The sequence below is a fragment of the Genypterus blacodes genome, unplaced genomic scaffold (assembly GCF_046128005.1).
Source record: "Genypterus blacodes isolate CSIRO-AG114 ecotype Tasmania unplaced genomic scaffold, CSIRO-AGI_Gbla_v1 ptg000070l_1, whole genome shotgun sequence".
Classification (NCBI taxonomy): Eukaryota; Metazoa; Chordata; class Actinopteri; order Ophidiiformes; family Ophidiidae; genus Genypterus; species Genypterus blacodes.
In genome coordinates, this window is record NW_027466880.1 from 2,869,515 (window position 1) to 2,896,462 (window position 26,948).

Sequence of the window (26,948 nt, forward strand, 5' to 3'; positions counted from 1 at the left end):
AAGGGTCACAACAAAATCAATACAGTGCCAATACTACAGTGGAATCATGACACAGTTGTGAACCAAACGCATCTGTTTCAGCAATCCATTTGTCTCTTGGCCCACATATTTATGGTAACTCAAGTCTCAGACTCCATACAAATGCTTTGCTGCAGTGACTTAGAATTCATAAGATCCCTTACCGCACCCCAGGGTCCAGTCCGCCATTGCTGCGATTGGCTGTGGGGCAGGTTGTTCCTGATGCTGCCGTTTGGTGCGGACGGGAAAGGTCGGGACTCACTGGAATGGGACGGGCATTGAGACATGGCACAGTCCTGCTCTGTGGTAGGACGATCATCCAAGTCACATTCGCTAGCATTCACTTCTTGGTCGCTGAAGTTGACACACAGTACCTGACGTGCTGTCTTCCCCTGGCCACAACTTACTGAGCACTGAAAGCACACAGGTTTACAGAATACACGTCAGTAACAGTAAACAGTAAAGAATAAAGAAGGCAAACATGAGGTGCAATCATAAAATTCATTACATAGAGCGATAATTTGCGTAGTGTAAGCACGTGAACAACAAATCACTTATACATATATACACTTTAATGGATATACACTTATCCATTAAAGTAATCCAGCTGTCATAACTCTACTCTAGCCTAATAACTGCAGAGTCAAATACAACTTCTAGACTGCTACATAGAAGTAGATAGCCTTTAGACTTACATAATAAAATGCACATTTCTATCAATTGTGAAATGCGACCTCGGTAATAAGACATTTTTCAGGATGTTACTGTTGACTTCTTGTTGCATTTCAGATAACTTGCCAACTTGTGCAGGGATAACTAGAGGGCAATGATAGTGTGTAGAGGCAATGCTAATTTGTAGCTAGCTGGAATGCTGCTACCGAGCTTGTGAAACAGGCTAGAGACACATTAGTTGCCATAAGGACGTTACTGATCATAGTACAACACTCTTCCAACAGAATTGTGTATTAGAGAAAGTATAATAAGGAGACTGTTTCAATCGTTTTTTTTGGTAAAAATCTTTTGGGTATTAACTGGTTAAAGGCCCCAAATGTGCACGTCTCCCTTGTATATCATAATGCCTTCATATCTTCTGCCAAGCAATAATGGTGCTCCAGTTATCTTCTCTACAATCTCTGTCTTGCATAGGGAGATCCATTATGCAGTGCTTATGCAACAGCTGTCCACTCTGAAACATAGCCTGGGATTACAGTGTCCAGAGGTTTACACTCCTCTGTCACACTGTTAGGGGCTTCATGAAAAGAGGGGCGCTGTACTTAAGCTCAGGCTGAAGGGAATTCCCTACTAGAGTCTTACATAGATAAGGTTAATGTATACAATGTGATATCAAATGATGCTGTCGCTGGATTAGATACGAATGTTTTACACACTGAGAACAATAATAAGTATCTGTTGTATGTGTCAGGAGTATAAATAGACTTCTTTGCTTTGGTTTAGTAAATCTAATGAGGGTTCATGTGTATGTGTGTGCACGGCTGGGACTGGGGGTCAATGAGTATCTTTGGCTCTTTGGTACATGTGTGCGTGTGTATGTGTGAGCATGTGTGTGTGTGTGTGTGTGTGTGTGTGTGTGTGTGTGTGTGTGTGTGTGTGTGTGTGTGTGTGTGTGTGTGTGTGGTGACCAGAGCTCCAGGCTGGCTGCACTGTTTCACAAGGATTCTGATGAGAACCATCTGTAAACAAGGCTGGAGCCCCTCAGCTGCATCTCTCCACTCAAGAACCTTTTGCCTTACTCCGATTCCTCCCTCCCTCTCTCTCTCTCTCTCTCTCTCTCTCTCTCTCTCTCTCTCTCTCTCTCTCTCTCTCTCTCTACCTCTCTCTCTCTCCCTCTCTCTCTCTTTTACTCACGCATACACACTCTTCTTTGCTCCTGGTCTCACTCCAGTCCAAGCAAAGATTCACCCTTTACTGCTATTTACCACCCGTTTCCACATCACAAGCACATATTGTATACACACCGCAAGTGCAAACACTGATTGTCAGTTAAAGTCAAAAACAATGCAGTGTTTATCACTTAACTGAAATAAATAAAGTGTGAAAGAAGAACCACATCTGGTTAGAAATATGGATGGATGACAGTTAATCACCAATGCAGCCTGTCAATAATGAGATGCAGATCTGAGTGAAAATGCTTGTAGAGTCAACAGCAATAAACAGCTTTGATGGCATTTTCTAAACTGTCAGCAGAAGAAAATTGATTTGCTGTGCACAACAATGTAAATTTTAAGAGAATTTCACATAACTGGGTCAGAAATCCAAGTATGCTCATTCCAAGTAACAGAATTTTGAAAAAAAAAGAGAATGTGATTCTTGGAAAAAAGGAGGCATACCCACACAAACATGCCAGTTTAAGTTGACTTTTGTTGGCCACAGAAGGCTTTGACGTTGCTGATGTGGTTAAACGTTTAAGTTTATTACCCACTATTTAAAAAGTCAACTTAAATTGATTTATTCAGCCATGTAAATGTCTTAATTAGAGTAAGCTGAGTGCAGTTCCTCAAAGGGAAGACTCGCCACATGCTGCGCTTACGCTGCACGTCATGTATACTTCAATCGCAGTAAGGACAAACACTTGCAGTACTATCGTGGGTCTCTTACCGATGACCATTCCAGCACTTTCCACTGTCCACAGGCCACTACAGAACACACTTCTCTTGCAGGCGGTTTTGGCAGGTGGGCACACGCAGATTCTTCTGCTACACCACCCTGGTTGTCACGGCAACTCACATACCGCATCCGCGTCCCCTTTCCACAGCTGGCACTGCACTGTTAGAGAGAGTAGACAGGTTAACAGACAAACTGAACGCCAACACGCTAATGAGCTGATTTAAGGATGTGAGAGGACGACCAACCTGTGTCCAGGAACCAAACCGCCATTGGGTTTTGTAACCCTGATGGAGGGGCACTTTCTTTACTGGGGGAGAAGGGTGGCTATTGGGACACTGGGACACTTCGCAGTCCTGAGCAAGAGGAGGGGGGAGGACACTTGTTAATCAAACACACTCATTCATGAAGTAATGAACAAAAGCATCGAGTAAAACAATGTGTGACGACGATTACAAAACACAAGCGCCACCTCTGACATCAGAGCAGAACATAATCCGTTAAATTCATCCCGCTCTACATTTGCGAGTAGTGCGTTTCCCGTCACCATGTTCACACCCCCACTTTACCAAAACAACGTGGACAGGGTCTGCCCCGCCAGTTCAAACTATGGATTGTTGCATTAAGCCACTCAGCATAAAGCCCTGATCCCTGTCATAACAGGTCATAGTGGAGTGGTATTCAGGGCTCCAATGCCCATGCTGGCGTGGTTCTAAGCTCCTCCCCTCGCCCGCCCCCTTGTCTCTCACCTTCCGCCCTTTCCTCTTCTGCCCCTGTGCCCTCTCTGGTGCTCTCTGACCCCTGGTCCTAGGGGGACGAGGGCCTTAATCAAGTTTGCACGAGCTTGGAGTGGGCTCCACATTCCACACTCCTTCTATCGGAAGCAAACAGGCCTCATGGCAGGGTTAGACCCGCTTTGCACCCCACAGACGCCATCACATTTCACATACTGATAAAATGTGGCAGTTACAAGGTTTGTTTAGAGATAATTTGTGAAGCTGTTGCCGTGTTACTAAAATGTCTTCTTCTGTCTTCCTTGCATCCCATCCAACAACATATCTGTTCCCCCTTTTGTCTAGCCCTTGCATGGCGGCTGGTGGTGGTGGGTCTGGTGGCCTGGTGGCCCACTTCATGGCTGGCTGGTTAGAATCACAGTGAGGTGGGCCAACTGCTTCAGGGTCACTGGCTTTGGCCGACCCAGGCCCCGGAATTAAGAGCTGCTGTGACTGGAGGGGGGCCTCATCCTGACTCTGCATACTCAGCCCTCTGAAATGGGGTGAAACCCTGCACTGACCAGACAAAACCCTCATTCAGCTCAGAAATAGGTTTCTCTACATGTGTTTCCTCATGTGTGATGGACTCATTTCAAAAAGTGATGTAGACGACACAGAATTCCGGATATAAACCTGAGCTAGTGAAATGCCCCACCAGAGAATAAAAAGAAAAATATAGATAGAGAAAAAGAAAGAAAAATAAAACTGTAGCATCAATTTTAGGCATATTAGTAAGTACAAAGCGTAAATAAAACTTCAGTTTGACCTCAATTGCCTTGAGGAACCCTCCAGATACAAAAACGAGTTTAAGTCGTATATATACACGGAACTGAGGAAATGCATAGAGGCAGCATACTCTGATTAAGATGAACTTAAAACAATATGGGTCTGTCAAACAATGTAGGTCTGTTAATCATAGGTATATGTCAATTTGAGTACATTAAGTTGTACAAAATGAAAGTTTTAAAGCGCACGTAAAAGTACTGAGCGAGTGTGTCCCAGTTATGTGTCTCCATGTGGGGATGGTGAGGTCAGCATAGCCCCCCGCCCACCCCCCTCTCCTTTCCCCTCCAGACCAGACGAGATCAGACAGCATGGCTTTATTGAGACCAGGTGGAAATGAATCTGGTATATTTTTTATTACTCTGTGTGTGTGTGTGTGTGTGTCTGTGAGTGTGTGCATGTGTGTGTGTATGTCTGCCGAAAGGTGGATGCTTCCTTTCTGCCTCACAGTACAAGTCTATAACCGAGGAACAACACTCCTCTGTTATTGCAGTGACCATGTTGGCAGTTGATGGAGGGCAGAAGGTGAAATGACCTGAGCAGGTGTTTAGAGGGAGGGTGGCCGCTCGTCTGCCTTACCTGGGTGTCGGTGGGTCGCGTCGCAGCATTGCAATCGGTGTCGTCCATGACAGTGCCATAGGTGCCGACGACGCACTTCACCGCTCGCATCTGGTAGCCTGGCCCGCATGAGGTAGTGCACTGGGTTCACAGACAGAAAAATGTGTGTAAAAAAAGAAGGGATCAAGGAAGAATCAGACTTAGAGATCATAATACACACGTAACTATAATTCATCAGCATCGCACTGCGGCCATGTTAGAGGAGTGGTAACCCGCACTCTCTTCTGCTTCACTGTAACTCCAGATACTACTCAGCTGCGCTTCATTAAACAGCCTCAAATCTATCATGAATGTCTGATGTTATGAGAGAGGAGGTCACAAAAGTCTCTTGCGCTGTTTGAGTGTTGGGTTCTCTATGCACATAAACACACACACAGATGCTACACCGCTATAAAGCTTCTGTGGAAAGCACAGGTCCAGTCAAAGCAAGTATGCAATGGATTATGTGTAAATTATATACAGTTCTCTACCAGGTCCGATGAGCCGGCCGTGCATTTTGAAATAAATAAGAAATAAATACGGAATGATGACAACATGAAGGGACACCTGGAATGAACGCACAAAAAGCCAGACACATTTAAAATATTCAGTTAAAGAATAAGTGACAAAAGATTTCAGAGAAGCGCAGAAGAAAGCGTCATTAAAGTGTAACAGCTATGACAAAGATACATTAAAGTCCACTCTGCCCTGCAGAAAAGCTTTAGTTTAAATTTGCATATTATAACGTCTGTGCAATATGATAAAAGGTGAGCTAAGGGAAATATCTTTGGAGAGGAATGAATGACAAAATTATTGCGAACGCTCATAACCCTCACCTGTCCCCAAGGTCCCACTTGCCACGAGGCGCACTCCTGCTGGTGGCAGGTCTGCACCGACTCGGGTTTAGATGAGCCACAGAAGTGGTCGTCCAGGCGATCCTCACCAAACTGACACCATGTCTGCCGATGCTTGTAGCCTTTTCCACAAGTCACCAGGCACTGAAGGGTACAAGTGACAAATACAAATATTTGTGTATGTACCACTAAAGTACACAGTAGTCTTTGAGCTGAGTGGCATTCTGGCTCACAATAGAGCATGGACGCTCGCTGGTGTGTAAGATAATATACGCAGACTTCAAAACTGAAAGTTTTGGAAGGGACCAAACACAGGCCAAGTGTGTTTGTTTTGAGTGTGAGTACAGTGCATGTGTGTACAGTGCAGTGCGGCAGTTGGCGTTTAGGAGCACCGCATGGGAGTTCTGAAATATTCCTGGAATGCAGCCCAAAGCTCTACAGTGTGTAAACTGTGGGGCAGTTAAATACAATGTTACCCTACAATCACATAGTACAGAGAAAGGAGGGGACGAATCAAATACTGCGACTTGACCCAGATCGTTGCCGAATCAAACTATTTACATTGGGAGCTGACAGTTTCACGTTGCATTGAGTAAACTGAGATACAGAATATAAACATATGCATCTTCTCAACATATCCTTATCCAAGAGAAAAGATCCACACTGACCTCAGACCAGTCACCTGTCTTCCACTGTGGGCAGATAAACTCATTGCAGGATTGGGCGGTCAGTTTTTCCCGTTGACTGCATTTGCTTTCGTCGCTGGCCATTTCTCCTGCCTTCCTGCATGCCGCTCCTCTGTGCCGTGTGCCACCGCCGCAGCTTTTCGAGCACTGCAACACAAATTTTGGGTTTTTTGGTGAGTATAATCACACTCAACGACATGACAAAAACACATTGGACAAACGTTTGGATCACGCTGAATAGCATCCAGTGTTAGCTACGACAATCTCACCTCTGACCAAGGTGAGTACTCCCATCCACCCGGATTACAGTCGCCATGGCAACGTTCCTTGTCGTCCGGTTTGCGCTGGTTGTTACAGTAGCGGTCGTCCACCTTCTGGGTCTTGCCGTCCACGTGGCTGATTTTGGCACAGAAGATCTCCAGGGTGCGATATCCCAGACCACACTGGGCCGTGCATTCACTCTTGCGGGCCACGTGCCACCTGAGTAAGGGTCAAAGGTGACAGGTGAGTGGGGTACGATCGAAGGTGAATTCTTAGTCCCTCTAAATGACAGATGACTTCACAGAATGGCTTCAGAAGTCATCTTGGCAATTTCATAGTTAGGAAACTGAAACGCTGGTTGTGTGAATGTAGAATGCTCTATTCCACATGTGTCAAATTCAAGGCCCATGGGCAGAATCCAGCCAACCACATCTTTCTATGTGGCTCACAAGAGCAAAATAGACGTCTATGCTGCTTATAAGCCTTATTGTCCATAAACTACATTTCCCACAATGCATGCCAATTGTCTGACCTGCAAAGTGATGACATCCCGCCACTAAAATGCAGTGTTTGCACATCAGCGTTTAACCAAGGTGATTGATCAAACTGTTGTTCCAAGTGGTTTGGAGAAATAGGCTACCTACAGACGATCCCAAAATGTCCAAGAGAAAAATAGATGCAGCAGGAAGGCAGTTTCACTTCACTTTTGAATGGATTCTGTGATTTTTAATAACTGATTCTTTCATGTAATCTCCGTCTGTGAACGGCTTTCCGCGCCTTACAATCTTCTTGAAATTACATTTGCTTTCCGCAGCAGTGTCGTAATTGCTCTTTTACGTTCATCTCCAGCTTGGTGCTTTTCAGTAAATGCTGCGTGTTTACTACGGAAATGCCTTTGACCATTACATTGATTGTTGTTTGCTATTATTATTTCTCTATAATTTCTCTCCATATAGCAAGCACATTATCATTATTGATTATTATTATTTCCCTCCTGTATTGTTGGCAGTGAAGTTTTATATATCGTGTATTGTTATCATTGTTTATTGGTGAAATTGCACTTGTTTTTCTTAAGAAATTTCAGGTTCTCCATGATAAGATTTGTAAAAAAGATTTGTTTGTTCAATGTAAAGATTTTTCAATCTGTACTTGTACCTGAGTTGAGTTTAAATTGGGCTGAATGTGGCCCCTGAACTAAAATGAGTTTGACACCCCTGTTCTATTCTATGACTTCAAGCTCAATTGCAGCGCCATCACCAGGCCGACCAGTTCTTTCCTGGACAGACCAACCTGGCCGTCGGTTTCCAAGTAATCCTACTGAGGGAGGGACATACATGTACCTGACTTCACATTCTGTGTTGCAGGGCTCACTGAGGACGGCAGGCCTGGCTGCAGTGTGACACCTCTGGTCTGACACCACCACCCTGTCTGGCTCTCTGCTGCACAGGATTTTTCGCTTGCGTTCTCCTACGAAGACACAACAAAGACAGCAGACAAAGTCTCACTTTCCATTCTTGAGTACCACATACTGTAAAAGGCAGTAATGTTGCAACTACAGCAGTATTTTGGCTGCCTTTGTTCTTTCTTTATGACCAAAATTCAAGAATTAAAATAAACAGACCACAGATTATCATTAGGACAGTATCAGGGCGTTAAAACTGATGATCCAGGGGTTCTCAGTACATTACAAAATGTTTCTTGAGACATTTTTCCTGAAAATTTCATAATACTTAATGCTTATCCTGATAATCATAGCACAGAGACTTTATGATGCATATTTTATGATCTTTTATGAGGAGAGCTGAGTTTGCTGAGTTTGCCTCTGTGATGAGATATCCAGAAGGGAGCATGCGGGGTGAAGTTTCATAACTTCAACCTCAACCTCCGCTGTCTGACCTAATTTGCAAGATCTGTAAATGGTTATCTGATGTGATGCAACATCTTACTCTGCTGCAAAATAAACCATTGAACTGTCACAGGATCAGAAGTAATGCATGTATGTGTGCGTGTGAGTGTGTGTGTGTGATTCTCTTCGGCTATCCCGTGACATCCCTGCCCTGAATCAGAGTGCATCCACTGTATAGGAGAGAGTTGTGTTTCCAGGAAGCAGATTCTGTCAGTGCCTCGTGTTACCAGATTCTGCAGTCCAACGTGAATTCGAGCTTCCTGCATCCCACACTTGCAGAAATACAGCGAAAATCAGAGAATGAGAATTTGCTGAGGACGTTTAGCTGTTTGCCCTCAACTCATCAGTTTCACTTAGGAATTTACTGTTGGTTGTACAGACAGGTCGGTGTTAAAGGGATAAAACGATTCTCATAACACATAACAGGGTTGTTGAGTTTACCTGCAATACACCCCTGCACACCCACACACTCCAACACACTCGCCCAGTCGTGCCAAGCAAGGTAAGCGGTCTCAGGATACTATGAAGCAAAACTTCTATAGCTTGTTCCAAACCTATATGTCTTGCATGGACCTGTCAACTTTAGTCAATCCACTACCGTTCAAAGCCTCTGGTCCGCCGTTTCCCACGTCTCCCTGCTCCCGTTCACCTCATCTTTACCCTCACCACGCCATTTATCACCAACCGCTCCCCATCACCTCTCTGCCAACTGCTAGTGCCACCCCCTCACCTTGGCACAGCCGGCTGCACTCCTGCCATGGCCCATAGGCATCCCAGAAGAACTGCTGAGGTTTGTCCTCTATGGGGATGTTGAAGGAATACCTGACATCTGGATTGTAAAGACTCCCCACAGACAGCACCTACAAAAGAAGAACAGAGGATTAACCACTTCAACCTGAACGGGCAAATGTAGTTTTCATGGTCCTCAAATATAAATGATAAAAAATTTGAATATGGATGATAAAGCAGGCTTCCAGGATCCCATGAAATAAAGACCCTAATCCAGTGGCAAATGAAAGAAATATGTCAGGGGAATAGTTAGTGTCCATAGTCAGAGAAAGGCCCTCCCTAGAGGCATGAAAAACAGTAGCTCCATAAAGCCTATAGCGGAGTATAAAGTAAAAAATTACCCTCATTCAACCGGCACAGACAGGGCATAAGGCCAGCGAGGTCTGCTCTACTCTGGACGTGGCTGCTAGAAACGATTACAACTTCACAAATCAAGGTCTGACTTGCACAAAAATGTACATGAAACCACAAAACACCTAACACAAAACATGCGTTTTCTTTTCAGTCTCAGTTTTTGCCTGCTAAATGAACAATCTTCACTGTGAATGTTCTAGATTTGTGACTGTGCTTACATATGATACAGGACCATCACTATAAGAAGCATTTACCTGGACGATGATCTCTTCCTCGATGCGATCAGTACAGTTGATCCTCTCAATGGCATGGTCAGAGCCGCTGTACTCTATGACGACACTTCCTACTTTGATTTCCCTTTTAAACATGCTGACCACAAACTCTCCATTGAGCAGAAACTCTCCACGGCCATTTGCGATAGCTGCATGGAGAAAAGAAACAACATCAATTCATCAACACCAATGAGTAACAACTCCATACGGGCAACTGTAGACGTGCAGTATATGAGCATGCAACATGCTTTGTGAAAATCATAATTCTGGCAGAACAGCGGAACAAACATATTAAATATATTCATCATCACCATAGTGGATGACTAATTTATTTACAGTAAACAACATGAAATAAGAAGCAAAAAGCCTTATTTGTACAATTAATCCTCTATTCCTGGAGACGTCCCATGTGGGGGCTGCTGCACTCATTCACCCTAATGCGATTATGGAGCTTATTTCCTGCCTTTAATTTTGCTGCCGTTTCACACATTACAGTAACGTCATTGTAGAGCGTAGCCCTCATTCTTGCGAAATCAAGAACCCCCGTATCCCCCACTGTGTGCCAAATACACACATACCCACACCAACAGGAGTATGTGTGACATTTAAGTGTCAGAGGCTTGCATGGTGAAACTCATTCAAGCATGCAGGCAATAGAATACTACCCACAATTGGCATCAATTTTATCATTTTTACAGTGGCACAAGAACAGGAAGGGGAGTTCCAGGAATATTTTCTGCTGACTTGGCATTGAATCATTTTCATGCAAGTACATAATTACTGCATATTTTTGCCAAGTACACATGCCTGCTGGGTACCTCTTAGAACTTGTTCATTATAATCACTCATTCAAATGAATGAAACTGACTGAAACTTCAAAAATAGGCTTAGAACATATTGATCAACCCTGGTACTGTACATATCTACTGCTGTCTTCATGGAATGGTACCCAGAGGGCAATCTGAGCATTGGCTCATGTGCAAGCATGCAGACTCCAGCCAGACGTGCACACTAATAGCTGTCAAAGCTGCCACGTGCAGACCTTGGAAATTCTCTGTGGAATGGAACCAACAGGTCTAGCTCTGGTTCATTAACCTGTCAGCATGTGCATTGTAAGCAAAATCCTTGGGGTTACGTGACTTAAATCTAAAAGCCAAACAGTACTGAACATCTCTTTACAAATGTATACGAAACACGCTGAAAATATCAAAATATGGATGTTATAACCAATGTTGGACGTCGTGTCTTACCGAGGTAGTTGTCATCCTCTGGTTTCCCTGAGTAGCTGTGCTGACGAACATCGATATTTGTAGCACCGCTGGGTATCCGCACCACTTCGTTATAGCCTGCAAATGGCACAAAACTGTGTTTATCTCAAGCAAAAAAAGAGGATATTTAGCTCTGTTATCATCTGTACCCACTGAATGGGGGAAAAGGGCTGTGGCTCACCATAGTGGACGGTGTTGAAGGTGCCTGCTACAGTTTTGCAAGACGAGTTGTCACCTCCACACACGCCACACTTATCCCGCCGGGCTTTTGAGTTCAGGACATGATCACAGCCCGCTTGCTGCTCGGGTAAAAGGGGAAGGAGAGAAAAACAGATATAAAAAAACAGATGTTCGAAAAGAGAATGAAAACTGACAATTCACTGGCAGGCAGACTAAATAGAAGCGTTAAATCATAATCAATACAACTTTCAACTGCTTTGTACATGTTCAGTGACAAACGCTTTCACTTTGCAATGAGCCACAACGGGAGAAGAATCACAATCCTCATTTGACTTCTTAGCTAAATGCAGTTCTGGGAAAAAGGAATCAATCTTAAACCTTAAAACGTGTTACACAACGGCTGACTGAGCTGTGTCCATATCACTGACGCACATCTGAAATGAATCTCCGCTCAAAAAACGGCGTAATAATGGCTGAAGTGAAGGAAGCTGTCGGATGAAGAACTTCACTTATTCGTGCAACGTGGCTGAGTCAAATTAACTTTCCAAAGGCAGCAAAACAAATTACTAAACCACAGCCTGACCGTTTGTAGCAGAGCATTGTCCAAACGCCAACCAACCATGTCTCTCCGGGACTTTGGCTGATATTGATTAACCAAGCATTCCAACCGAAATGTATTGGTCGCAGATCTTATAACCATGCAGCCGAGTAGAAGTCTATCACAGGACTTGTGGGACGCTCACCCTGCACAGGCCCTGGACGCAGATGTCGTTGGTGTCGGGTCCACACGGGGTGCCGTCGATGACCCTGTCCCTGAGCTGGTAGTAGGCTGTGCTCCCTGCCGCCCTGCAGAACAGCTTACATCTGTCCTTCATCAGAACTAAGAGTGGAGACAAGAGAGTGACCCACATCAAGTTTCACTCAAAGTCTGTGTCTAGTGATACGCCAGCGATTTTTACACAATTATGGGGAAATGGTTTTTGGTAATTTGGGATATTTTAGACATTTCCTGTTCACTTATGATCCACAAGCCTTTGAATGGATCCACTCTACTGTTCTATTTATTAAAATATATGTTTGGGTAGTATTTCTCCTCACAACGTTCTCTCATCTACTTCACCTTATGGCAACAAACTGATGTGAGAAGGCGCTAAAACATTACTGTAGGATACAAAATGAAGTTGACCACAACATGAAGTTGTGGTGGGAAAAATCATAATCTAACTAAACGTATGACTTACTAATAAACAATGTCAGTGACCTAGTTTGTATGGAATTTTGTCAAAGCGCTGGCGTACTTTAAGGGACAGATAAGGGAGAAAGTGGGGCTATAAGAGATTGATTCTCACTTCCACTGTATTTGGGCACCCAGCGGACATTGGGAGGTAGACCATTGATGTTGAAGTGGCGTCCGTCGAAGGCGGCGCACTGCTCCTCCCTGAAGTCCTTCTTTTGCTTGGAGCAGGGCTCGGAGTTGCAGGAGCGAAACTTCATCCTGCGGCCCACGCAGTACATTCCTCTGTTCCTGGGTCTGGAGGGAAGAAACAGATCCTTCGTCTGTCTAATGTGGTGACCAGGAATCATTCATTCGACTGGAACTATCAAACTCTCAACCATTATTCCATTATTGCGCCCCAAAGCTACACTCCTAAAATGGCTTGTTTGTAAAGAAGCTATAGTACTGAAAGAATTCCATAAGCTAGTAGCATCACTCCTTGTAGCAGGCTAATCAGCAACACTGATGATGCTGGCTTTGTTCCCGGCGTTGAGGTGATGTGTCTCCCATCAAAGCAGGATGAAAGGCATGGAGCTATGGAAAGAATTCCCCTGATTTATGGAACACTGACTTGGACGGCTGGAGTGGAGACAAGGTCCACTGGGCATGCAGGACTACAAAGCGAGGGAGTACTCACGCCGGGCGGTTGCACTCGCGCGCGGCGATCTTGATGCCCCCGCTGCACGACCGCGAGCAGGAACCAAAAGGACTCCAGACGCCCCATGCACCGTCCACGGGCATGGTGTCGTGCTCTTTGACTATGCAGACGCCATGTTTGCAGTGCTGCGATGACAGAGGAAGAAAAGACAGAGGGGGCATGAGGACAGATGAAAATGAAGAAGAATAATGAGAAGAAGAGCGAGTATGTGAAATCTTATCCGTGTAGCCGGCAACGCTTCAATCTGCGCTGGCGTCACATGCTGCTTTGATGCTAATCTGGGAGAAATTAGACAGTGAGGCTGACGGAAAAAGATGACCCCGAAAAGAAGACATTACACGGCTGCGTCTCCATAGGAACATAGGACGAGTCGATAAGTATATACATCCACTCATCATCTAAACCCCCCAGACAACAAACAGATTCCACTTGTGCTGCATTCTGGAGGGACAGGGACAGGAAGTTGGCGTAAAAGAGACATAAATGTGTGTCTCTACCGGCCCATTTGTCTTTCATGTCTTCTCAGTTATAGTAAAGGGAAATAAGACATCGCCATCATCCACAGTCTGACTCATACTGCTCCTTACGCTCGTACAAAGGAAGGAAAATGGTCTTTCCCTGTTTTTCCCTGTTTGGTTTGTTTGGAACATAATGGAGGAAATCTTTAAATTTGACAGATTGGCTTCACTTGGCGCTTTTAAATCTCTGCTCGAAGGACAATTTCCTGTTGTTCTGCTCTGCATTTTGTAGTGTGATTGTGTTTCTGTTTTTTTTTTTCAGTCTCAGTGAAACTTTGTTCTGCTGCTCATCTTGGCTGGACTCGCTGGCACAGAGGAGGTTATTAATCTCAATGGGATGTGAAAAGTAGGATAAAGGTCAGTAGTTATGTTAGACAGATAAAGGAACACGCATCGGCAACAGTGCCAAGGTTACAAATCAGCCATGAAGTGACTATTGAAAGGTTAAAACCTAGAAGAATAAATCAAAATAGAATAATAGGAAGAATAAATCATAGTAATTATCTGGATGCTATTGGCAGGTGCTTTTGTGAGTCATATTGCATTTTCTATTGAAACACCTGCAAACAATTTCATGATGAATCACTGAGAAGGCTTTGGATTGTCAGTTACACAGAACCACACCGGCATCAAACTTAATCTAAACACTAAATCAGGATCAAGCTCTTGCTCCGGACATGTTCCTCTTAATGATCTTGTTTTATTCTCTCTTCTTAATTTTAAAAAGCGTCTTTGTCCTCACCTTTCCAGGGGAGCAGTCGGTGCCATCTGCCCACGGCATGTGCTGTGTCCTGCATCCCCGCTGGGCACCCTCGGGACTGGTGCACCACAGCCTACGACACTGCGTCTGAACACACACACACACGCACATACACATACAAGGTGTTAACCTCCGACATTCCAACAGCTGTGCTTAAATGTGGGAAATATTACAAGACAGGACACATACTGCGAGTGCCAGCAGCTGGGAAGGACAAAGCTATAGACACACCCAACTTCACACACAATCAAGCATTATGCCAGAGGGTGACTGCAAATGTTATTGCTTTCTTAACCATCACACCGCGTTTAGTCAGCGTCAGCGGTTTGTGTGACCTTTCCCTAATATAGAATAGACCTTCCAGAGAGAGAAAGAGCACTCACGCTTATTAATGTGTTTCATGCTCTTTATTCATCTTTCCATGTTTGTTTTGTAAAGGTTCCTTAACATGAATGAGGTTTGCTGTGATGCTAAGAAGCTGATCGGCATTTTTGCGCAATGTGGAATTGTGGAAAACAATGACATAAATTGAAAAATAAACTTTTTGTTGCGCTCGTGGCTTTGGTGGTGAGTTGCTCATGAAGTTAATTCGCAAAACTGTAATGGAAACTTTGAACGATAGACTTAGAGGATTTGGTGGTTAGTGAGGTCTAATGTTCTAGTGTGACAACTAAAGGCGAAGAATTATCTAAGCGATCTTATCTTTAATTAGAGGAAAATACGTTACAGCGGAAATGTAAGAATTTAACTAGATCTGCAAGAGAGCGTATGTGACAAAACGCCTCACGATCTCTAGGGAAAGGACGCAGGCACAGAGAGCTGAAGATAACATGATAACATGGAACTGATCTGACTGTTTTGCCAGGCTGACTAAATATTTGGACAACATTCTATAGAAACTTTGCTTAGCTTTGTTATGGAGAGATGGAGGTGACATGATTGACATGCTTCATTTTTGTCTAAATGGTCACTATAAACCAAGCCGATGTCCATTTAGTCAGATCACAGAAGGCTGCTCCATGTTAACCTCGCACCATCAGCAAACAAACCTTATCCAACCACATCATTTCATTGCCATTGCAACTGAAAGCTTACGACTGACTGGGAAACACAGCTGACGCAAGACAAGGGAATCACACTTGCAACTTAGTCCAGATACAATCGGCAGAAACCCACGTCCTTTTCCTGTTCTGCTTCTTTATCAAAGGAAACAATCAGTATCGGTTTTCAGACGAATTGCGAGTTGAAGCTGTGGCGGTGCAGCAGGCCGCAGCTTCACCTCGTGACAAACACACGTATACAACACGACAGCTCAGACTCACGCTCGTCCTCTCCACTTACCATATAAGGGCACACCTGTGTTCCCGGGCCAAATATCAATTCACACTGTTTATTGACGTTGTATATGCGTCCGGGCAGCTGCTGCGAGAGGCCGTAGGGCCCCGGGGCTGGCTCGTCCAGCAGGCACTCGCCATACCCTGTGCTATTAAGAAATAAAAATAAAACCACTTAAAGGAAAAAGAAAGAGACACAAACAGAAAGAAAGCACAAACAGGTCACTTGTGTATTTAACCCCAACTGCACAGATCATTAGTTTTGATCAGGTATACTGTATATAAGTTGGACTGAGCTAAAGAGCTTTCTTGGGAGGGGGTTGGACAGAAGACATGGACAGATTGAGCGAGGAGGACAGTTAGGACGGTTGCCAGATACTATCCCATTTACTCTTCCTCCCTGAGGAGCTCCTGGCTCTTTCTCAGTGAGCTGAGGAGCCTTGGGAGAGGAAGACTCCGAGGCTGCGGCAGGCCTGAGAAACGCTGACGGACGGTTTATTTATGTTTGGATCTTAAAAGCCGGCCAAGAGAGGAAGAAACGACATGCGCGTAGATGGAGTGCGCCCCGCTTGCTGTCGTCGTGCTCGTAACAGACGTTTATAGAAACATACTTGTGAAACGCTTGCATCTGAATGGAATCATAATGGTGGAAATGGAGCTTTAAACAAGGAAAATATTCAAGTTATTTACTATTTGTTTTAGGCTGTTCCAAGTGTCCCCAAATATCTTTCTGTAATGTTCTGAGGATAAAGGGAGCCACATACTCAAGGAACTCGGTGATGTACTTCCTGCTGCACTTGGACCACATCCAGGGGTTTGTGTTGTAGTTGAGCGTCGGCGCCATCACGTGCTGCTGGATCTTGACTCCGTCCTCTTTACACTTGTTGCTGTCGTCGTGCGGCATGTTGAAGCTGACAGAGAGAGGAGGGCAAACACACATTCAGGTCTCGTGCAGATCACAATAAAGAGATATGAGACAATTCTACGGGTTATGGACAGGATAAGTGAATTCCAAATCTCTCAAATATGCTCCAGCTTACAAAACAAGTGATCAAGTTCGGGTGTAATATGACCGAAAACGATTAAATTCTGTAAAAATTCTCTGTTTCTCAACCAGACGGTAATGGAAGATCTATTTCCTGTGTTTGTTAAATTTAATTTGTTCCGCCACATGTTTTTAACGTTAACATTGATCCTTGATTACTGCTGTCATGGTGGGAAACGCGTTCGTGGATGCGGTATAAGAAATAAGGCAGCTTATTTATCTGTGGGGAGTTTGGACGACACACAGGCCACAGCTCTCCCTCTGTGTGAATCATGAGAGCTGCAAAGGTTCTTGCTTCAATCCTTAGAACCCAGCTTGTGTACTCAACATTTCTTGTGGTGGCTTTTCTCTCCTCTGCCTCAAAAATGTACCGGAGGCCAAAAATCAGGACACCAGCGAGGGAAAACACTCTGCTCTGTCAAAAACACTCCATTTATTTGACCCACATCTGTTCAGAAAGCGATGTGCAGAAAGACCTTCAGAGACGCGTAATTAGAAGTCAAACCTTTCACATGCACTTACACGTGACCGAGTTCGTGGGCGATGGTGAACGAGGTGCTGAGTCCGTTGTCTTCGCTGATGCTGCAGCTTCTGTAAGGGTCACAGACGGTCCCCAACTCTGCAAGTCCTGCACGGGGAGTCAAGCGGCCACCGTCATCTTTCGGCTCGTCTTCACATCATATTGTCTTTTCGAAAATCCCTTCATCACTTACCTAAGGTGTCGCATTTATCGACGGCTCTGCAGATGTCCTGCCTGAGGGGAAGGTAAAGATTAGAAAAGGAGGAGCCCAAGAATTTGTGTAAATATATTCCAAGGTGTCAGAGATTTGGTCAGAATGCTGCTTTGAGCTGATAATCCTGGTACCTGGTGATGAGGATGGCAGTGTCGTGGTGAGAATGGTGGTTATCATCCAGGATGTTCTGACTCTGCTGCCAGATGCAGAAGTTCTTTAAAGTGGTCTGTGCGTTGAAGGAAATGGCCGGACCGTCCTGAAGGTAGAGACAACGAGACGAGACAAGACAAAACGTCATGTATAAACCTTCATTTTGTGGATCCCGATAAAGCTGAAAACAAAAGGTACAAAACTTACCAGCTCATTGCTTAATATGACTAACTTTACGATCACAATGTTAATCAAGTTGCCGATGCTGGGGTCCTTATAGATGGAAGACACCTGAGTGAAGGAAGCAAAACCACATGAACCTCTTTGATCGCAAGATTCTAATGTCAGGAAGACGCTCCAACAAGCAGAAGAAGGCAGCGTCTTGTCCCGTGTTTATGAAAGAACTGTGCAGGATTACAGGAAGTAGATCATTTAGTCGTAGCCACTGCAGTTGTACCTCAACTCGACACTGTGGACACAGCTCCATTACTCTCCCTCCACGCCCTCCTTATCAGCAAACCGTGGTAAAGTTTGTTTGTTTACACTAAGTCATGACATAAAGATCTCATTTTCAGTCATGGCCGTGCATTATTATTAACACAGGATGTCCCCTCCTCTCCCCCCCCCCCCTTCCCCCCCTGCCCCCCCTCTCTCCTCCCCTCCTCTTATAATTACAATGTGACGCAGTGTATATCACTCTGCCTCTTCCTCTCTTTGGGCTGATTGGAGGAGCAGCAGCTTGATAATGGCCCTCTGAGCCCCTGTGGTGAAGGAGAAGGAGAAGGCCGCCTGTAGCCAAACGCCTGAATATAGGTCACCCCCCACCCCCCTCCAGAGGCCCGCAGAAGCTGCTGTTTGAAGTGTCCGTATGCAGCCTATGTGACATACCTGAGCTCACTTTTTAACATTCATCAAAGCTGCACCCCTGCTCTGCTGTTTGAGAGTGAGCTGTTTACCGCTGCCCTGCGCTGCCCTTTCACTCCCGCAACCTCCCACTAAAGCCTGCTCCACACACACACACACACACAGGCAGCTACACTCTTCAATCTTCCACCACTCTCCCAATCTTTCCATCACGACTCTTTACCAAGGACGTTGTTTTACGTGAGCACAACTTACGATGGACATCAGCGTGAGTATGTAGTGCTGCAGATTGCCGCCGTGATGTTCCACCATCCTGCTGTCGGCCACCAGCATGACCTCCACGAAGCGCGGGTAGGAGAGGAAGCGCTTTGATCTCCTGTGAGGTCCCGAGTCTCCTCCGCCGCCGCTGCCGTTTGATGGTCTACCGCCGGCGGCCAGCCCGGCACTGAGCGACTCCACGTCACCGAACATGCCGGCGCTGACCGCGGGAGTGGGACCCGACCCTGCCGCGGGCCGTCTCCTCAGCTTGTGCCTTTTGTGTCTGTGTTTGTGTCCTGAAGAAACAGGGAGGACAAGCACATGGAGACATGTAAATATACAAAGACAGATGACGGAGAGATGCGTGCGCTCACAGGGAGGACAGGTTGTGAATCTATGGTTGTCACGAGGACGTGTTTAGGATTAAGTCTCAGCTGTCACAGCTTATTCCTTTTAAGGTCGCCGTGGAGATGGAGGAGGTGAGCTGGATGTCTGGAAGTGGATATTGTTAAAATATGTCACAGCCTCTCTGCCTTTTGTTTATTGTAGCTCAAAAAGAGTGGGTTGACAAACGAACACTGCCTGCAGCGTCTTATTTTCTCTCTTCTACTTCTTCTTCTTCTCACATGAGGGAAGAGAGAGGAGGGCAGAGAGTTCAGGTTAGGTAAACCTGGCAACCCGCCATTAGAAAAAGAAAGGGAGCAAAACCTGTAAGGCGCACAACAAAAGAGGGCGAATCCAGGCACCAGCAACAGTTGAAGAACTCCCCAACGCCCAAGGGAATAAGTCTGATTTTAATCATGACGCTGCAACAAAAACTGCTGAATGGCAAAGTTTTATTGTTTCCTCCACACGTTTGTGGACCACCAGCAACGCCACACACAGAACGCAGCATAGGAGTGAATCGATCTGACTCACCACGCTGATGATTAAGTCTGATTTGAGCAGCTTTCAAACTTAAAATCGAGGTAACAAAGAAACCTCAGGAATCAAACAATCCCAGACAAAAGTAGGTTTTATTCTAGAGTATGTTGTTTCACACACACACACACACACAAACACACACAAATGACAGGATAGAGCAGAGAAACATACGTACAAATCAACAGAACATAAACACATACACACACTGGAGGCAAACATCTGCACACAAAGCAAATATAATTCAGATTTATTTTCTTAGATGTGATGATTTTGCTGTTGTAAGCGCGCATCATTGTAATTTGCAGGGCATCTTCGCGGCAGAGGGTCTACCCGGCACTCTTATCAGAGGCCCAGAGGAAGCGCGCGAGTCAACAGGAAGCCGGGGCGGTAAACTGAGATGGGCTGATACCCGAGTGAACGTCTAAATGATTTTTCCTGTGCGAGCGCTGGAAGATTTCCTGGCTGCTGGGGCCACGTGGCTGCAGGCGGCGCACTGTGCAGGCTGAGACACGACGCGTGAGCTGACACAGCCTCACGCCATACGTTTCACTGCACGCAGCCACACAATAAGTAACATTAGAAATGACAATATCACTGAGAATGCAACCTTTACTTTTCGCATCTCTGTATAGGATTTTTTATGAATCGTATTGGAGTTGAAATCCCTGAAATCGTAGACTTTTAGCGCCGTATGAGGAAATGTCGCAAAAGCTCCTTCAGCCCTGTAGGTGGCAGCATGTAAGTGTTTTGCTGATGTAGAAACAGACAATGACAGAAAACACGAGGAAAAGGGAGAAAACTGTGGACGCACAGGAGCTGATGTAGAAGCTAAAAGAAAAAAAGCTGATGTGAAGAATTGCCTTTAGAACTGATACGTATTTCATATTAAGTTAGAATTAAGATTCGAGTGGTTCAAAACTGGGCTGGAACAGACAAAGAACATTTTCGTCGATTTGTTTGGATGCGTCAACTAGTGACATCACCTCGCTGCAACAGTTGCATTTCGCATGGAATTATTGGAGTTGTTTCTCACCAGTCTGCTGTTATTGCCCCTTACGGCCATTAGATGGCACCAATGAGACAAAACTAGGAATTTGATTTGTATCAAATTAAACACTCTCATCACAGTAAATCTTACTTCTTGAATATGTTATATGACTCAATACGATGCCAGATTAAAATTTTCTTTGTATCTTTGCATTTCAACATCTTTGCTTACTGATTTGCAAGTTTAAAACAGAAACAGGTGTTTCAAAATCACTGTTCCAGTCTTTGTGATGACTTCCTGTTGGAACTCCGGATGATGCAATTGCTGCGTCTTTGGGGACTACAATCATAAAAAGGCGAGATAGCCAGGGAACATACATGTAAAGGAACACAAGTGACAAACCATCTCACTCGCACGCCTGCACATGTGCAGTGTTTGTGCAACTTTGGTGTAAGTGTGTGTGCATTTGTACCTGAAGTGTCACAAGCCGAGTCCTCCTCAGACGTCTGTTTCTCAGGTGCACTCTTCCTGTATACAACATGAGGTTTTGTATGTTCCTCTTCATAGTCTTCCCCTTGGTAGCTGTGAAGGGGCTCCACGAAATACTCCCCCTCTGGAGACCTGAAAGTGCCGAGCTGGCCGGCAGAAAATGCACAGCAATTAGAAACTATCCACCTAAACTACTCAACTGCTTTCCAACGTTGCCGTGTTCCTCTTCGGGGCTCCCTAGGGGAACTGGAGCACAAAGACAGGTGCACAGCCATTTACAGCTCACCAACCTACTGAAGTCATGCAAACAAACTGACAGGCGAACGCATTTCACGCTCGCACCTACAGACAATTTCCCTAATTTTCTGGCACTGTGGAAAGAAAAGTAGAGCACCCTGAGGAAACCTGTGCAAACACTGAGAAACCACGCAAACTCCACACAGGACCAGGCAGGAAATGATCGCCATGGGGCAAAAGTGCAATCCGCTGGGTCTCCATATCACACTATTGCTACTAGAGCGTTTTGCTGTGAAAGCATTCATGGAAACAATGGAATGTGGCTGGTTTGCCATCCCACAAATAACACAAAGTTTGCAAAAACTGTATTTAAAGTGCAATCATATGGTAAAATACCCAAATTGCACGCACATAAAACGCTTACTAATGGGACCTATGATGCCTATCAGTGTACCGTTCCTTGTTAGTGCTACTTGTCAACTTGTGAACTCTACAATAGGCCAGATAAGGACTCTGCCAAGGCAAGCAAATGTGCAAAAGGTGGCTGGTTTTCACTTAAAGCTCATTGGGTGGCCTGCATATGGGGGAAACCTCGTGGCTGCCATGCATGTTGAGGCTGCAATCATGGTATTTTTTATTTAATTGGTGATAATAACAATTGACAAACATGAGAAAAGAGTTAAATTGTGCTGACTGGAGGGGGGTTGGCTGAGCAGACTGTCCTTCTGCCAAATAGCACAAAGAGAAACCTACTTCCTGAGTGCCCTTGGGGAAGATACTGTCCCACTACTGTGCCTGAACCTGCACTCGGGTTGCCCTGTAAAGTTGGAGGGCCAAGAAAGAGAAGGTTTCCCTGCTAGACAACAAGTTTTGCCATTTTTTGGGGGGGAGTACATTAACAAATCAGTGCTCAGCAGCAGCATAGCCTTTAAATAATAATGAATGAGCCCTTAGAGGTCTTGGATAAACGTTCATAAATGTCAACGCTCAAGTCCCCAAAGCTCATTGCAGGGCCGTAAATGTGTCATCTGGGAAGGAATTGACCTCTTCTTCGTGTCTATCGCCAAACTGCGGTTTCTCCGTACAAACCCCACGTTCGCTTGGCTGCAAAACTCATGCTTCAGCAAGCTTGGGATTGGAACCGAGTCCTGATAACGTCAGCACCTCTCCGGGACCCCCCTTCCTCCCCCCCAGATGCGTGCGTAAAGACGTCACTTACTACTGCAACGCGAGAGGGATGCGTGGATCTGAGGGGATTGGATCAGGCGGTGGTCTTTGGATATGTTTTGATACTATTTAACATCTGTATTTGCTGCTTATAAATTACTTTGAACGTGTCGCGTCTCAAACGTTTCCCCACTTGTTTCCAAATCAAACACACTGATTCGAACTTCAGTGTCAAAAATGGCAGAGAACTTGTTGTAACATTTCAAAGTGAACATAAAGTGTTGCCTTCTTTACGATGTTGCGTCACGTTTTTGCGCTAACTTTCAAAAAATGTGATGTTTGTGAGGGCAACAGGCAGTGTGTGTGTGTGTGTGTGTGTGTGTGTGTGTGTGTGTGTGTGTGTGTGTGTGTGTGTGTGTGTGTGTAAAACAGCTGATGGAAGTTAGTAACACGGCCAATAAAAACGTTGTGCAGGAGAAGGAAAATGACGGCCGTGAAGGCATCACAGGCACTGGAACGTAACCGTGCGTAAAAACTCACCAGTCCGGAGCACAAACTTATGACCGCGGTGTGTTCTGGCTCAGCATTGACGTGCCCTTTATAAAAGCAGTGTCTTAACTCCGTGTCCTCCTCTTTCTCCTCCCCGTCCCTGGTGAAATCCGTTAGATTATCTCCCCGCGGTACTCCGAGTATTGTCACCGTGTAGAGGGGCGCTATAAATCCCGAATCCTGCGTGAGATTGAGGTGAAACTTCTGTCCGAAAGCAGATATCCTGTAGTGGATGTTTAGTGAGGTCCAGTGGTCCGTAAAGTTACCAGCGTCCTCCTCCAAACTCCTTTTCCTCCTGAAGTGCGCGCCGGTGGGAAGCTTGTCACCGGCTTCATTTACTCGCACCGGCGTTACAATCTCATAAACGCTGATGTCCTCTTTTGCTGCGGGAATAAAAGCACAACAACAGCATAGTTACGAATAACGTGACGATCTAAGACCAAACAGCCCAGATGCATTGAAGGACATGTTATAATTAAGCTATTTATGCGTATTTTTCCCGGCAAATTCATGAGTGCACTGCAAGGAAACAACCACTCAATGAACTTTCGGCATCCAGAAAGTAGTGCAAGCTGCGCGCCTGTCTGAAAGTCTGTAAATTCATTGATTTTGCGTTGGCAAACAACCACCGTGGTTGTCAGAGCAACGTCGGTTTACCTGTGCTGGAGCTGTGAAGCGATCTCCCGGCAAACGCGACCACGTTCAAGACATCAGGGAATAGCAGGAACCCCAAGCCCCAGAAGAGCACATGCATGATTGTCCACGTTCGGAGGAGAGCGGCGCGGTGTATTCCTGTCTGTTCCTCCGGTCACTCCGGGCTTTCCGCCTCCGGTCCTCCCCTTGCCTCATCCAACTTGACTATCCTCGACTCTGGAGCGGATCTCCGGCCGGTGAAGTAGACTGCTGCTGCTGGTGGTGGTGGTGGTGGTGGAGGTGCTGCTGGTGGGACGAGTGCGCTTCGCGGATCCCCTGGCGAACACGCATACTGCAGGAGGCAAGAGAGAGGGGCGGTGGGCTGCTCCTGCTGCTGCTGCTGCTCAGACGACCGCGGTGGGCTACGCTTGTAGTAAGACTGTGCGTGTACGTGTGTGTGTGTGTGTGTGTGTGCTCCCCCGTCGGCAGTGAGTGTAGAGGGGCGGGAACAAGCAAGCAAAGGTACGCGGGGCGCTTAATAAAGCCACTCCCGTACGCGCAACTGAGAGAGAGACATGGGTGGGAATTCGGTCACGCAGACGTCAAAGCAGGATGCGTGTGTACACACCAGGGACACATCAGTCAGCGTGCGTGTTCAGGACCCCCCCCACTCTAACCCCCCCTACACACACACATATACACACTGTACAGAGGCATAATATGATCACTTACAGAGTCATTAAGCTTGCTGATATTTATGTTATTATGATGTATGATGTTAATTCTAGGTGATTTAAACTCCTGTGACTTTATAGATTAACATGATTTTCAGGAAACTTACACAAGAACTTCAGGTCACTCAGATCTTTTCTTGTAACTTGTAGCATTTTGGACATATTTGGCATTGCCTGGATCTGTAGTTCATAGACAGGAGCTGTATATGAACACTTAACACTTCAAATACCCTGTAAAAGCTACTCTTCATGAAGTTAGTGAAACGCAGAACGTGTATTTTACTTTATGGATTCATAGTCTGTATGCATTTGAACGTAACACTATGACTCAAGGTTGCTATTTCTTCACTGTGAGGTTTTGCACTCTACAATAACAGTTCAACTTATCTTCTGGATTCCATACAGGACTGTGTTATGCTATAATGGCTTCCCTCAGCTACTTCATATTATCAGGCGGCTTGCACGCAAGTAGTGAACTGAAGTGAGAAGGTGTGTTCCGTGGATTGTTCTGCATGGATCCATAGGAGTCCATTCTGTACACTACAGACCTGGTAAATCATCTCCAGGATGCTAAAGCGTACACAAAAAAGCAATCTCAGTGACTTATCCGAGCGTAGCTTTCCTGTAAATGATGAAAACGTGCAACATAACTGCTGAATGGATGTAATGGGTATAGTTTGAGCCGGAGGTACGGCTGAGCAAGAGGTGAACAGGGTGGTTGCACAGTGTGTTGAGTAGAATGGTGACCATGGCAGTGAAGTGGGGCCTGCAGAAAATGTCTGCCCTCGGGCCACTGGAGGCAAAATCTCTGCATGGCTGTGATGCTTTGACGGGATCTTGGAGCGACAAAGTGTAAAGTGATTAGCAGCACGGACATACAGCGGTGATCTGAGGTCTTAAGTAGGCGCTGGTAAAGGTATTGTGTAAGGATAATGCTAATAGCTTTATGAGCTTGCAGCCCCCTGGGAGAACAATGCTACAGAGCCTCTGCAGGCTCCTTTGTTGTGTGGGAGATCAAAGAGTCGGGCGATCCGCTCTTCCTGCTGCCCTCTGACAGAATAAAGAGCCACGCCTCACCCCTTCATTCATGCACTCATCCTGTCTCATACGCGGCATATAGAATATGCAAAGAGAATAATTCATGAAGCAGCACAATTCATCAACAATTGTAAGTTTCAAACTACTTAGAGAGCAACAGTGGACAGTAAAAGTGACATTTAACAATATAATGGTGCCCGTTTCTGTATTGTTTTAGAGTAAGCCAGGTGAACTGGGAATTATAAATTCCAAATAGGTATCAGATCTCCACATGTCTCAGCCTAAAAATACAACTATTAACATATGTCGACTATATATATAGCTGTATTCTGTCTGTCTCTCTCTCTCTTTATTCTCAGTATTCTGTCCCACCTGTGGTTCCAGTTGCACACCTGGCCGGGTGAGGAGAGAGAATCTGGCTTTGAATTTCTTCCCAAGGATTCTTCCTTTCCCCTTTTACTCTACGTGAAGGGTTTTTTGTGGAGCTTTTCCTCGTCTTCACGGAGAGCTTTGGGATGGGTCGGGATATTGAACTTTAACAAATATTCCTGAAAACAATTCAGGATGGCCGCCCAACATCTGATCTCCTTATGCGTTGGTCTTGCAGATGGAGATATCCATCAGCGGTTTGGACCCTGAGGAATAAGAGGGCAGGTAAAGGGAATGAATGAGGATGTGCATGCTTCAGTCAACACACATTCAAATCTTATCTTGAAGATAAGACTGGACCTGAACTCGTGTTCTAAGAAATAAAGAAAATAACATTAAATACTTCACGTAATCTTGTAGTAATCATGGAGATAACACACAGGCAGGAAGCACATTAATGACCCCAAACAAATAAATAAATACAGCTTTTAGGACCTGGTGTTTAAACAGTATAACATATTTTTGGATTTTCCAAGTGCATAAAAGTTGCCAGCATCTTCATCCTGCCTTTGACGGGTTTGCTGTGTACACCATCGCTCCGTTCAGATGGCAGCATCGATCCACAGGGCCTGATGTGGTGATAAACACAAGCAGCTGGCACATGATCACAGCTTTGTATAGTGAACACAGTCAACGCACAGTGTCATCATGGAGGTTAATTAGATTTTTGCAGGTGCACTTTGAAACCCGGAGCCTAGTATGAAACGGCGGAAGCATCTAGAAACAAAGAGGATGATGGTTGTTCTCCATTCAACACAGATTTTAGTTCTATGTCCTATGTCGTCTGGTCCTCAAAAACA

The 26,948-nt window shown here is 45.3% G+C and overlaps 1 protein-coding gene across 1 annotated transcript in view; it reads right to left on the minus strand.

Moving 5' to 3' along the window:
- adamts9 (ADAM metallopeptidase with thrombospondin type 1 motif, 9) overlaps nt 1-24,379 on the minus strand; it is a 44,622-nt gene extending 20,243 nt beyond the window's left edge. Inside the window, exons 1-26 of the mRNA XM_076156895.1 lie at nt 23,972-24,379; nt 23,306-23,697; nt 21,345-21,507; nt 18,958-19,256; nt 18,046-18,129; nt 17,820-17,944; nt 17,668-17,708; nt 17,477-17,582; nt 16,674-16,820; nt 15,917-16,058; nt 14,558-14,662; nt 13,277-13,422; nt 12,713-12,894; nt 12,107-12,243; nt 11,365-11,482; nt 11,166-11,261; nt 9,898-10,064; nt 9,231-9,360; nt 7,935-8,061; nt 6,603-6,813; nt 6,316-6,480; nt 5,630-5,791; nt 4,776-4,895; nt 2,889-2,996; nt 2,635-2,802; nt 183-431 (exon numbers count right to left, since the gene is read on the minus strand). Coding sequence (XP_076013010.1) covers nt 183-431; nt 2,635-2,802; nt 2,889-2,996; nt 4,776-4,895; nt 5,630-5,791; nt 6,316-6,480; nt 6,603-6,813; nt 7,935-8,061; nt 9,231-9,360; nt 9,898-10,064; nt 11,166-11,261; nt 11,365-11,482; nt 12,107-12,243; nt 12,713-12,894; nt 13,277-13,422; nt 14,558-14,662; nt 15,917-16,058; nt 16,674-16,820; nt 17,477-17,582; nt 17,668-17,708; nt 17,820-17,944; nt 18,046-18,129; nt 18,958-19,256; nt 21,345-21,507; nt 23,306-23,697; nt 23,972-24,068 — 3,987 coding nt within the window. The 5' untranslated portion in view covers nt 24,069-24,379. The remainder of the gene's footprint in view (nt 1-182; nt 432-2,634; nt 2,803-2,888; nt 2,997-4,775; nt 4,896-5,629; nt 5,792-6,315; nt 6,481-6,602; nt 6,814-7,934; nt 8,062-9,230; nt 9,361-9,897; nt 10,065-11,165; nt 11,262-11,364; nt 11,483-12,106; nt 12,244-12,712; nt 12,895-13,276; nt 13,423-14,557; nt 14,663-15,916; nt 16,059-16,673; nt 16,821-17,476; nt 17,583-17,667; nt 17,709-17,819; nt 17,945-18,045; nt 18,130-18,957; nt 19,257-21,344; nt 21,508-23,305; nt 23,698-23,971) is intronic.
- Between the last annotated feature and the right edge of the window lie 2,569 nt (nt 24,380-26,948).